Here is a 13,624-nt window from a genome sequence, read left to right on the forward strand (position 1 = left end):
CCCACAAACTAAGGTGGGAAAAAAGGCTGCCTAAGTATGATCCCCAATCAGAGACAACAATAGACAGCTGCCTCTGATTGGGAATCATACCAGGCCAAACAAAGAAATAGGAAAACTAGAATTCCCACCCAAATCACAACCCCGACCAAATAGAGAAATGAAAAGGCTCTCTTAGGGCGTTTTTTTTTTTGCAAACAATTTTCTTCCTTCATTTACATGCACTATAATTTTTATGTGTAAAACAGAGAGAGAGAGAGTGACCTTACTTAAGGTTAGTGTGTGTCTGAGCGGTTTTCTCTGTGTCTTCTGTCAGAGCAGGAGATGTGTTGTCAGAACTAGCAGGATGTTGATGTGATTCTAGTCTGTCAGAACAGGAGATGTGTTGTTAGAACTAGCAGGATATTGATGTGATTCCAGTCTGTCAGAACAGAAGATGTGTTGTTTGAACTAGCAGGATATTGATGTGATTCTAGTCTGTCAGAACAGGAGATGTGTTGTTTGAACTAGCAGGATATTGATGTGATTCTAGTCTGTCAGAACAGGAGATGTGTTGTTAGAACTAGTAGGTTGTTGATGTAATTCTAGTCTGACTGATAATGAGAGTGGGCAGGGCTGAGGCTTTAAGGACACACCCACTAGTGTAGAGAGGAGGATATGGTCTGGTTGCTGTTCTGCAGTACCTTATTATTTCCTCATCTCTTCTCCTTACATCACCTCATTTCACTCCTCCTCCTCAACAGTGACTAATCCAAGCCAGAAGCAGTAGCCAGCTCAGGTACTCTCAACATTCTCTGATTCTGAGCTATTCTACCAAGCCCAACTACTACTACTACTGTCACTGTGTTACTCTCAACATTCTCTGATTCTGAGCTATCCTACCAAGACCAAGCTACTACTACTACTGTCACTGTGTTACTAGCCAGCTCAGGTACTCTCAACATTCTCTGATTCTGAGCTACTCTACCAAGACCAAGCTACTACTACTACTGTCACTGTGTTACTGTCAACATTCTCTGATTCATGTCCAGGTAATGTGCTACGTTACAGATGGAGCTGCTCTGTTATGTCATGTTAACTGATGTCACTTAAAAGTTAATTTGTGTTTTGTTTTGTCATGTTATGCGATATCATTTTAAAATGAGTTATGTTAAATGCATAATGTACGATTCTAGTTCAATGACTGGAAGTCTACAGGTGTATTAGCAATGCTACCATACCTGTAGACTTCCAGTCATTGTGCTAATGCTAAATAGCATTTGCTCGTGAAACAACCACTACCTTCCTTCCTAATGCACACGGAGACATTAAAATGGTATCCAGGATCCCTGTAACACTATTAGAGGTTGTTAAATGTAGAGTTGTTATGTAAAGTAATATCATTGTTTCCTCTGTAGGTCGGTTGGCAGAATGTCTCTGCTGCTTTGTTGTATAGTGATGGCTCTGCACCTCTCAACAGGTGAATATGAAACTTGAAAAACAGACGGTGTGTGAACAGTTAAAATGATTGATAGAAAACACCCTCTGTGTTCTGTTAAAACACTTTTTTATTTAACCTTTATATAAATAGGCAGGTCTGTAATTAAGAACAAATTCTTAAACTTTATTTAACTAGGCAGGTCTGTAATTAAGAACAAATTCTTAACCTTTATTTAACTAGGCAGGTCTGTAATTAAGAACAAATTCTTATATACAAATTGTTATTTATTTAAACAGGTAACTCTTTTTCCACAATATAGGAGGAGGTACAAAGCCATAAAACTTACGTTTTTCCAGCATCAGACTATGAATGATAACGTCAAAGGCCACACTGATGTCTAACAAAACAGCCCCCACAATCTTTTGATCATGAATTTCACTCGGCCAATCATCAACCATCTGTGTAAGCATCATGCATGTTGAAGCGTGCTGAAAGTCTGTTGTCAATTTGTTAACAGTAAAATAGCATTGTATCTAGTCAAACCCAACTCTAGATGCTATAAAGTATTTGAGGTGCAACTTGATCTAGCTTAGTTTGCACTTTTGGGATTATTCCATTAATTGCTTCCAATGTACCAGGTAAACTAAGTCAAGCACAGCTCTTGAACAGTACATACTGTCGGTGTGTGTTGTTGTTCCAGGGCTGGATGCTGCCCCGGGGGTGGTGAACACTACAGAGGAGGAGGTGGAAGGGGTGGACTCCCAGTCACCATGCCCAGCCGGGTGGCATCAGAATGAGCATCGCTGCTTCTCCTTCTGCCCCGTCTGGGCCACCTGGGCCACTGCAGAGGTAACTCTTGTAATTGGGAGAGACTGAGAAACTAAAGGTCACCTTGTTCTGTTGCTGTAGTAGAGTTGGTTAGGAATTGATTTAGGGCAATTCCATGGTAAAAGAATGAAGCTAAAATCCGTTTTTCACATAAAATTGTATACTTTAAAATCCAGTTAAATTAAAAACTACTACTACTACTAGTAGTACTACTTCTGTCACCAATACTACCACTTCTACTGCTGTCACTCCTACAACTAATACTATTTCACAACCATTGATACTTCAAGACTAGCACACATTTAATTCAGGAAATTTCCATTTCTAGCCTGCATTGATCTTCGCTCCCTGAGGTACTGCCAGGGCTTTAGCTCAGCGGGCTAACACAGTGTTCTCTGACTGTCTCTCTAGTTGTACTGCTCCCAGCACAGAGGGAACCTGGTGTCGGTTCACAGCCCGGGTCAACAGGTGTTTGTCCAGGATCTGGTCAGGAGACACACAGACCAGCCGGTCTGGATAGGAGGCTACGATGCAGCTCAGGTACACTGGGTCAATAATTAATCAGTCAGTCAGTCAGTCTGTCAAATGTCTACAGTTTACAGAGGCAAAAGGTCAACGTACTTTCTGTTTAAAAACAATGAAGTGGTTTCAATCCATCAATCAATGTGTTTCTGTGATAAGGAGGGGATGTGGCTGTGGAGTGACGGCTCAGCTGTTGACAGTTTCTACTGGGAGGAGGATGAGCCCAGTAACTCTGGACAGGGGGAGAACTGTATGGAGCTACACACTGGAGGTACACACAAACACACACACACACACACACACACACTCTCTGAGCACATTGAAATAACTGAAGTGAGATTTGTCTTGACAACAGGTGGGCAGGGCTGGAATGACGTGTCCTGTGCAGAGCTGAGGTTCTATGTGTGTTCTATGGAGACAAGGTAGCAGGTCTAACACTGTCTTGTATCTGGACATGTTTTATACAGGCACCATATTAAAACTCAATTACATTCATGTCTTTTTTATTTCATTTTCTTTTAGATCTGGTTTAGCATCATTGCCAAGTCAGAAGAAAAAACACGAGAGAGGTAGGAATGTCTTGGCCCATTGCCTCGGATAGACTAAGCTAGGAAGCTAGGATATGCATATGCATGGTAGTATTTGATAGAAAACACTCTGAGAGTTTCTAAAGCTGTTAAAATAATGTCTCTGAGTATAACAGAACTGATTTGGTAGGCAAAACTACCTAGGAAATTTGTTTTTTTGAGGTCAAAATGCTTTTCTATGGGAAAGCCAAATTATTAGGATTGCAGTTCCTCTGGTTTCCACTAGATGCCGACAGTCTTTAGAAATTGTTCAATGTTTTTTTATGGGAAAAATTAAGAAGTGATCGTTTTCTTATCTAAGTGTCACTCAGAAGGACTCTACTATTTTGGTGAGCGTGAATGACTCGTTGTTTTTCTCCAGTATTGAAAACAGTTTATTCCGTCTTAAATTGATCGATTATTTACATATTAGGGTACCTGAGGATTAGAAACGTTGTTTGAAATGTTTGGACCAAGTTACTTTTTACATTCCTTTGTAGGCATGTTGGGTGAGTTCAAACTGGTGTATTTCTGAATCAAACGCGCCAAATAAAAAATATATATTTTTGGAGGGGGGTATAAAGAAGGACTTTGTGTAACTGGGACATTTGGGATTGCAAAAAGATGAAGATCTTCAAAGGTAATCGATTCATCTGCTTTTTTGGAAAATGTTTTTAAGAAATTAAGCAAGTCAATGTGGAAAATTTCAAGAACTTTGAAAGTTTCTTCAAGTGCAGTCGCAAAAACCATCAAGCACTAAGATGAAACTGGCTCTCATGAGGACCGCAACAGGAATGGAAGACCCAGAGTTACCTCTGCTGCAGAGGATAAGTTCATTCGAGTTACCGTCCTCAGAAATTGCAGCCCAAATAAATGTTTTACAGAGTTCAAGTAACAGACACATCTCAACATCCACTGTTCAGAAGAGACTGCGGGAATCAGGCCTCCATGGTCAAATTGCTGCAAAGAAACCACTACTAAAGGTAGCAAGAAGAGACTTGCTTGGGCCAAGAAACACGAGCAATGGACATTCGATTTTAGATTATTGGTTCCAACCGCCGTGTATCTGTGAGACGCAGAGTAGGTGAATGGATGATCTCTGCATGTGTGGTTCCCACCGTGAAGCAAGGAGGAGGAGGTGTGATGGTGCTTTGCTGGTGACACTGTCAGTGATTCAGTTTGAATTCAAGGCACATTCAACCAGCATGGCTACCACATCATTCTGCAGTGATACGCCATCCCTGGTTTTCACTTAGTGGGACTATAAAGACCCAACACAACTCTGGGCTGTGTAAGGGCTATTTGACCAAGAAGGAGAGTGATGGAGTGCTGCATCAGATGACCTGGCCTCCACAATCACCCGACCTCAACCCAATTTGGATGATTTGGGATGAGCTGGACATTGCTTCAAGGCCTGAGCTACAGGCAGTTAGATGTGTGTGTCATTACAGGCTAAATTGAAAAAAAAAGAGGCGGATCCTTATTAAAGAGGATGAGGTTTTCTAGGAGGATAAAAAGCTTAATTCCAGATCGGTTCAACATGTTTGAAAGCTTGAAAGGGCATTCGCAAGTACCAACATCATCAGCTGTCCTCTTCAAAATGTCAGATTGTTTAGAGTGAATAGAATGTTGGAAGTCAGATTTAAAATGGGAGATTTAAATCAAGGGAGATTTAGAATGTTAAAGATATCCCGTTAAAGAGGAAGAGGATTTCTAGAATAGCCTGAGTAAAAGGCAGTTTACTTTGGGCACCACAGTCATCCAAACTTCCAAATACTGCCCCCTATCCCTAAAAAGTTAAAATAATGATGGACTGTCGTTTCTCTTTGCTTATTTGAGCTGTTCTTGCCATAATATGGACTTGGTCTTTTACCAAATAGGGTTGTCTTCTGTATACCACCCTACCTTGTCACAACACAACTGATTGGCTCAAATGCATTAAGAAGGAAAGAAATTCCACAAAATGTGCTCAATGTGCTCAGAGTGTTGAAACAACTGGGTTTTTTTTATGATCTGTTTTGGGTTTTGTACTAATCATTGCTAAACTGTACCACAGTAGTAGTTGTGAACACTGCCCCTCCCTCCCCCAGAGCTGGTTGAAGAGGTGAGTATTTATGACGTCCTGTGGGAGACCAGTGAGAGAGTAGCAGATGAGATCCTCGACACAGCCTTCCTCAGGGGGATGTATTCCAGACGTCTGCCTGCCCGCTGCTATGCTGACTTCTGCCACCAGGAGGTGCTATACCTGGACAGAGTCACCACCATGCTGCAGGTGAAAAGAAAATACATTACATAAAACCAATACCATAAAGATTTACTTACTATGACTGTGATACGTGATTGTCGTCCCTAGCTATCTTAAGATAAGTTGCTCTGTATAACAGTGTAAATGTGTGTGTGGGCCAGGTGCTGATCAGAACAGTCCAGGGTCCTCCAGACATCATGATGTTTCTCCGGAGAACACATCAACGCTACCAGGAGTCTATGAAGGAGGCCCAGATCCAAACTCCACCACACCTGGTAGGAAGCTGTTATAACAATCACCCGTAATATACAATTTAAGATATATCTTAATATGCAATTTAAGATAATCTATCTATTTATACAATTTAAGATAATATATCTTCAAATGCAATTTAAGATAATATATCTTATACAATTTAAGATAATATATATTATACAATTTAAGATAATATATGTTATACAATTTAAGATAATATATATATTTATACAATTTAAGATAATATATATTAATATATAATTTAAGAGGATTTATAGCAAGAAAATTCAACTAGAACGTAGTAGGTGATTTATCAATTCCAAAAACCTTCCATAAACATTTTCAATTCCTCATATTTAACTTTTTTTGTTTTGGTTAATTTCTAGTTAAATTTCGGTTACCCAGGTTTTGGTGTATTTAGACACACCCCCAAAACGTAACCAATCATATCTTCTATCTTTTCCCTTTTTGTGTAGTGATGTAGTGTAGTGTAGTGATGTAGTGTAGTGTAGTGTTGTGATGTAGTGTAGTGTAGTGTAGTGTAGTGTAGTGTAGTGTAGTGATGTAGTGTAGTGTAGTGTAGTGATGTAGTGTAGTGTAGTGTAGTGATGTAGTGTAGTGTAGTGTAGTGATGTAGTGTAGTGTAGTGTAGTGATGTAGTGTAGTGTAGTGTTGTGATGTAGTGTAGTGTAGTGTAGTGTAGTGTTGTGATGTAGTGTAGTGTAGTGTTGTGATGTAGTGTAGTGTAGTGTAGTGTAGTGTAGTGATGTAGTGTAGTGTAGTGTTGTGATGTAGTGTAGTGTAGTGTAGTGTAGTGTAGTGATGTAGTGTAGTGTAGTGTTGTGATGTAGTGTAGTGTAGTGTAGTGTAGTGTTGTGATGTAGTGTAGTGTAGTGTTGTGTAGAGTAGAGTAGTGTGGTGTAGTGCAGTGCAGTGTAGAGTAGTGTAGTGATGTAGTGTAGTGTAGTGTAGTGTTGTGATGTAGTGTAGTGTAGTGTTGTGTAGAGTAGTGTAGTGTAGTGTAGTGTAGTGTAGTGTAGTGTTGTGATGTAGTGTAGTGTAGTGTAGTGTAGTGTTGTGATGTAGTGTAGTGTAGTGATGTAGTGTAGTGTAGTGTAGTGTAGTGTTGTGATGTAGTGTAGTGTAGTGTTGTGATGTAGTGTAGTGTAGTGTAGTGTAGTGTTGTGATGTAGTGTAGTGTAGTGTTGTGTAGAGTAGAGTAGTGTGGTGTAGTGCAGTGCAGTGTAGAGTAGTGTAGTGTAGTGTAGTGTAGTGTAGTGTAGTGTTGTGATGTAGTGTAGTGCATTCAGTTCAAGGTCTTTTAGCATTACAGTTTATAGCTGGTTTCCAGTCATCTGGGAATATTAAAACATCTTCATATAATCAGTAAGCCACTTCAGAGTTTCCTTTAAGAACATTTGGTGCCTGACAACATGACAGGGAAGGTTTTAATTTACCGGATATTTGAGAAACCCATATGCATTCAGATCCAACCTGGTGCAGGACAACATGACAGGGAATGTTTTAATTTACAGGATACTTGAGAAACCCATATGCATTCAGATCCATTCAGATGAACGTACTTTGGTGAGAAAAGTGCAAATCAACCCCAGAACAACAGCAAAGGACCCTGTGGAGATGCTGGAGGAAACAGGTACAAAAGTATCCATATCCACAGTGAAACGAGTGGATATAAGGCAGAAGCCACTGCTCCAAAACATTAAAAAAAATGCCAGACTACGGTTTTCAACTGCACATGGGGACAAAGATTGTACTTCTTGGAGAAATGTCCTCTGGTATGATGCAACAAAAATAGAACTGTTTGGCCATAATGACCATGGAGGAAAAAGGGGGAGGCTTGCAAGCCGAAGGACACCATCCCAACCTTGAAGCACGGGGGTGGCATCGTCATGTTGTGGGGGTGCTTTGCACCAACCAAACCTCTGGTCTGTGGAGTCTGGACCTGATGTTAGCTTGAGTGACGTATTTATTCATGACATGCAGGAGGGACTGGTGCACTTCACAAAATAGATGCCATCATGAGTCAGGACAATTATGTGGATATATTGAAGCAATATCTCAAGACATCAGTCAGGAAGCTGAAGCTTGGTTGCAAATGGGTCTTCCAAATGGACAATGACCCCAATAATACTTCCAAAGTTGTGGCAAAATGACTAAAGGACAACAAAGTCAAGGTATTGGAGTGGCCATCACAAAGCGCTGACCACAATCCTATAGAAAATATGTGGGCAGAACTGAAAAAGCATGTGCGAGCAATGAGGCCTACAAACCTGACTCAGTTACACCAGCTCTGTCAGGAGGACTGGACCAAAATTTACCCACCTACTTGTGGGAAGCTTGTGGAAGGCTAACCGAAATGTTTGACCCAAGTTAAACAATTTATAGGCAATGCTACCAAATACTAATTGAGTGTATGTACACTTCTGACTCACTGGGAATGTGATGAAATAAATAAAAGCTGAAATAAATCATTCTCTCTACTATTATGCTGACACTTCACATTCTTAAAATAAAGTGGTGATCCTAAGACATGGAATTTGAACTTTTTATTAAATGTCAGGAACTGTGAAACTGAGTTGAAATGTATTCGGCTAAGCTTAGCCACAACCACATAGTAAACTCTTTATCTCACTTCCTCCATCTCTTTCTCTTCCTCTTCCTGCCTACAGAACCTGTCCTCCATCCAGCCCTCTGCAGCTGTGCGTCAGTACCTCCAGAGCTTCCATGAAATTGTGAATGAGGAGCCCATCTACTGGCTGGTGTCTCTGCTGCCCAGAGCCCTGCTCAGACCTTACCTGGCACAGAACCTGCCCCTGGGAGAGAGGACCAGACAAGGCCCCAGCCCCTGCCTCTACCCCTGGCTAAACCTCTTCCCCTGCCCCTGCTACCAGTGGGGGAGAGAGGACATGAAGCCAGACCAGAGGAACTAGAAGGATGAGTCTGGGACATATTACAGGTATATTAAGGATATTATAATGTAATACAACTGATACAATATAATGTATGCTGATTTATATTGATGATATGAGATGTGCTGATTGATATTGATGATATGAGGTATGCTGATTGATATTGATGATATAATATATGCTGGTTGATATTGATGATATGAGGTATGCTGATTGATATTGAAGATATGAGGTATGCTGATTGATATTGATGATATGAGGTATGCTGGTTGATATTGATGACATTGATTGCCAATGGAAGTTTATAGTGTCTGAACTCCACATTGTTGTGTTTTAATCTTGTCAAATGTGGTGATATTGTGGAGTGACTCTTTTCTATCCTGTCTCTCTCTCCAGGCATCTACTGGAGAAGTACCAGGATGTGATAGACGTCTACAAGGCTGTCAACATCTTCAGAGTCCAGATGATCAACGAGAAGGCTCTCTTCACCACCAGGTGCGGTTAGCCTGACTTAGGTCTACAGTTAGTCTGACTTAGGTCTACAGTTAGTCTGACTTAGGTCTACAGTTAGCCTGACTTAGCTCTACAGTTAGCCTGACTTAGGTCTACAGTTAGCCTAACTTACGAATGCTGTTAGCATGGTCCTGCTATCTTTGTTTACAGTTAGCCTGGTCCTGCTAATCAAGTTTACAGTTAGCCTGGTCCTGCTAATCAAGTTTGCAGTTAGCCTGGTCCTGCTAATCAAGTTTACAGTTAGCCTGGTCCTGCTAATCAAGTTTACAATTAGCCTGGTCCTGCTATCTAATTCTACAGTTAGCCTTGTCCTGATATCTAATTCTACAGTTAGCCTGGTCCCGCTAATCAAGTCTTGCCAGGTCTCCCTCTCAAAACTGGCTCTGAGCCCTACGGGATCTTCTTAGCCTAGGCACCAGTCTATATTGTGATAACATTCTACTCCTTGTCAACATAATTTGACATGACATGGAGTACAAGAAGTGTAATCGCAACTAGCGCATATGGTTTATTGAAAGTTGTGGGAACATACATTTTTGGTTTTCCATTGGTTCTTGGGAGGAAACCATAACTTTACTGCCTGGTAAAACTGAGCCTTTTTTAAACGTTCTGAAAACGGAAGTGAAGAGTAAGCCTGTTCTGGGAACGTTAAGTTTTAGGTTGCAGGGAGGTTTCTGAGAACGTCTAACTATTTATCCAGGGAGGTTCTGAGAACGTCTAACTATGGTTCCAGGGAGGTTCTGAGAATGTCTTACTATGGTTCCAGGGAGGTTCTGAGAACGTCTAACTATGGTTCCAGGGAGATTCTGAGAACGTCTAACTATGGTTCCAGGGAGGTTCTGAGAACGTCTAACTGGTTCCAGGGAGGTTCTGAGAACATCTTACTATGGTTCCAGGGAGGTTCTGAGAACGTCTTACTACGGTTCCAGGGAGGTTCTGAGAACGTCTAACTATGGTTCCAGGGAGGTTCTGAGAACGTCTAACTATGGTTCCAGGGAGGTTCTGAGAATGTCTTACTATGGTTCCAGGGAGGTTCTGAGAACGTCTAACTATGGTTCCAGGGAGGTTCTGAGAACGTCTAACTATGGTTCCAGGGAGGTTCTGAGAATGTCTTACTATGGTTCCAGGGAGGTTCTGAGAACGTTTTACTATGGTTCCAGGGAGGTTCTGAGAACGTCTAACTATGGATCCAGGGAGGTTCTGAGAACATCGAACTATGGTTCCAGGGAGGTTCTGAGAATGTCTTACTATGGTTCCAGGGAGGTTCTGAGAACGTCTAACTATGGTTCCAGGAAGGTTCTGAGAACGTCTAACTATGGTTCCAGGGAGATTCTGAGAACGTCTAACTATGGTTCCAGGGAGGTTCTGAGAACATCTAACTGGTTCCAGGGAGGTTCTGAGAACATCTTACTATGGTTCCAGGGAGGTTCTGAGAACGTCTTACTACGGTTCCAGGGAGGTTCTGAGAACGTCTAACTATGGTTCCAGGGAGGTTCTGAGAACGTCTAACTATGGTTCCAGGGAGATTCTGAGAACGTCTAACTATGGTTCCAGGGAGGTTCTGAGAACGTCTAACTGTTTCCAGGGAGGTTCTGAGAACATCTTACTATGGTTCCAGGGAGGTTCTGAGAACGTCTTACTACGGTTCCAGGGAGGTTCTGAGAACGTCTAACTATGGTTCCAGGGAGGTTCTGAGAACGTCTAACTATGGTTCCAGGGAGGTTCTGAGAACGTCTAACTATGGTTCCAGGGAGGTTCTGAGAATGTCTTACTATTGTTCCAGGGAGGTTCTGAGAACGTCTAACTATGGTTCCAGGGAGGTTCTGAGAACGTCTAACTATGGTTCCAGGGAGGTTCTGAGACTGTCTTACTATGGTTCCAGGGAGGTTCTGAGAACGTTTTACTATGGTTCCAGGGAGGTTCTGAGAACGTCTAACTATGGATCCAGGGAGGTTCTGAGAACATCTAACTATGGTTCCAGGGAGGTTCTGAGAATGTCTTACTATGGTTCCAGGGAGGTTCTGAGAACGTCTAACTATGGTTCCAGGAAGGTTCTGAGAACGTCTAACTATGGTTCCAGGGAGATTCTGAGAACGTCTAACTATGGTTCCAGGGAGGTTCTGAGAACATCTAACTGGTTCCAGGGAGGTTCTGAGAACATCTTACTATGGTTCCAGGGAGGTTCTGAGAACGTCTTAATATGGTTGCAGGGAGGTTCTGAGAATGTCTAACTATGGTTCCAGGGAGGTTCTGAGAACGTCTAACTATGGTTCCAGGGAGGTTCTGAGAATGTCTTACTATGGTTCCAGGGAGGTTCTGAGAACGTCTAACTATGGTTCCAGGGATGTTCTGAGTACATCTTACTATGGTTCCAGGGAGGTTCTTGAGAACATCTAACTATGGTTCCAGGGAGGTTCGCAGAACATCTAACTATGGTTCCATGGAGGTTCTGAGAACTTCTTAATATGGTTCCCTGAAAGTTTTGATGGGAGGATTTATTAACGCTCAGAGAATACACATTTTTGATCATTTGGAGGTCTTTGAGTGTCCCCACAATAGCTATCTTTTCACATGGCGCCGACTGGTAGGATGTTTTAGGAGGGCGATTAGCAAGGCAGAGGTACTCGTCAAGCAGCGTGACGTCCTTAAGGGCTGAGACACAACATTGTTGTTAGAATGCAGTGGGAGTTGACCATTCCCTTGCTAGTCAACATCTGTTTCCTCATTTAATTTCTATTATTACTGAGGTAAAAGGCCTGGGGGGTGGGGGGGGCAACTGGATAAGAAGATAAATGCCTGTGGGCCACACCCTCTCATGCAAATTCATGCAAATATAACACTGGCTTACAAACTTCTACATGTCAACTTCTACCTGAAGAGGAGCAGAGGACCACCAGGTTAGTTGACAAAGTCATGGTACTTTAAACACTTGTTTCCTATCATCCATGATATCATGTTACAGCGATGACATTATATTACAGAGATGTTACTAGTAGGCACCAATATTGATCCTTCTGTACCATATGTTACTAGTGGTGGGCACCAATATTGATCCTTCGGTATAATATGGATATCGTTTGGGTGGATCTTAACCTACATCATATTTTATTTAGCCGTTGGTTCCCTATAGACACTGGGTGGATGTAACCTTACATCGTATCTATTTTAGCCTTTGGTGTTGTACTCCATAGACACTGGGTGGATGTAAACCTACATCATATATGTTTAGCCGTTGGTTCTCTATAGACACTGGGTGGATGTAAACCCTCATCATATCTGAGCCATTTGGAACGCAGGAGTCCCCTGACTACCCACTACCTGCTCTTTCTCTCAATCAGCATTTTTGCCAGCTAGAGAGTGTCTTTGAGGAGCTGAGGCAGTTAGGGGTGAATTAATGCAGTCCGAATGCTGTTATCGACCAATCTTTATAGTTGGCGCCCTCGTGTGGTAGTCAAGGTGCATTTCAGGTATACATATAAATTATGGATCTTCGTGATTTGGACAGTTCTAATATTACTGTCATCAAGTATAGAGAAAAACACATATTATAACTTTAAATGGAGGGGATATCTTATATAACATACATTTTATTTATCTTTGTTGTATGAAGTGCATGATATGGGAGTGGGAATAGTGCACAACAACATTTTATGTACACCGTCATATAGTGCATTCAGAAAGTATTCAGACCACTTGACGTTTTCCACATTAAGTTACATTACAGCCACACTCCATAATGACATCACAATACCCCATAATGACATCACAATACCCCATAATGACATCACAATACCCCATAAAGACATCACAATACCCCATAATGACATCACAATACTCCATAATGACATCACAATACCCCATAATGACATCACAATACCCCATAATGACATCACAAGACCCCATGACATCGCGAGACCCCATAATGACATCGCGAGACCCCATAATGACATCGCGAGACCCCATAATGACATCGCGAGACCCCATAATGACATCGCGAGACCCCATAATGACATCACAAGACCCCATAATGACATCACAACACCCCATAATGACATCACAACGCCCCATAATGACATCACAAGACCCCCAAATTACATCACTATACCCCAAAATGACCACACAGACTCCATAATGACATCACAACACCCCATAATGACATCACATGACCCCATAATGACATCACAAGACCCCCCAAAATTACATCACTATCCCCCAAAATGACCACACAGACTCCATAATGACATCACAACACCCCATAATGACATCACAAGACCCCATAATGACATCACAAGACCCCCAAAATTACATCACAATACCCCAAAATGACCACACAGACTCCATAATGACA

The 13,624-nt window shown here is 41.7% G+C and overlaps 1 protein-coding gene across 4 annotated transcripts; it reads left to right on the forward strand.

Annotated features, from left to right (window-relative positions):
* Positions 1-630: 630 nt before the first annotated feature.
* On the forward strand, positions 631-9,276 carry LOC110510817. Of its 4 annotated transcripts, XM_036945456.1 has the most exons (12): positions 631-775; positions 1,395-1,456; positions 1,737-1,879; positions 2,118-2,266; positions 2,657-2,785; positions 2,927-3,038; positions 3,123-3,189; positions 3,290-3,336; positions 5,424-5,605; positions 5,740-5,853; positions 8,524-8,810; positions 9,160-9,276. In XM_036945456.1, the coding sequence occupies exons 3-11, from the start codon at positions 1,846-1,848 to the stop codon at positions 8,782-8,784; spliced, it is 1,095 nt and encodes a 364-aa protein (XP_036801351.1). In that variant the 5' UTR covers positions 631-775; positions 1,395-1,456; positions 1,737-1,845; the 3' UTR covers positions 8,785-8,810; positions 9,160-9,276. The 4 variants fall into 4 exon arrangements, with proteins under 4 accessions (XP_036801351.1, XP_036801349.1, XP_036801350.1 ...); XM_036945454.1 differs by lacking the exon at positions 1,737-1,879 and having other exon boundaries at positions 632-928; XM_036945455.1 differs by lacking the exon at positions 1,737-1,879 and having other exon boundaries at positions 633-775.
* The last annotated feature ends 4,348 nt before the right edge of the window (positions 9,277-13,624 follow it).

This window comes from Oncorhynchus mykiss, chromosome 15, assembly GCF_013265735.2.
Source record: "Oncorhynchus mykiss isolate Arlee chromosome 15, USDA_OmykA_1.1, whole genome shotgun sequence".
NCBI lineage: Eukaryota > Metazoa > Chordata > Actinopteri > Salmoniformes > Salmonidae > Oncorhynchus > Oncorhynchus mykiss.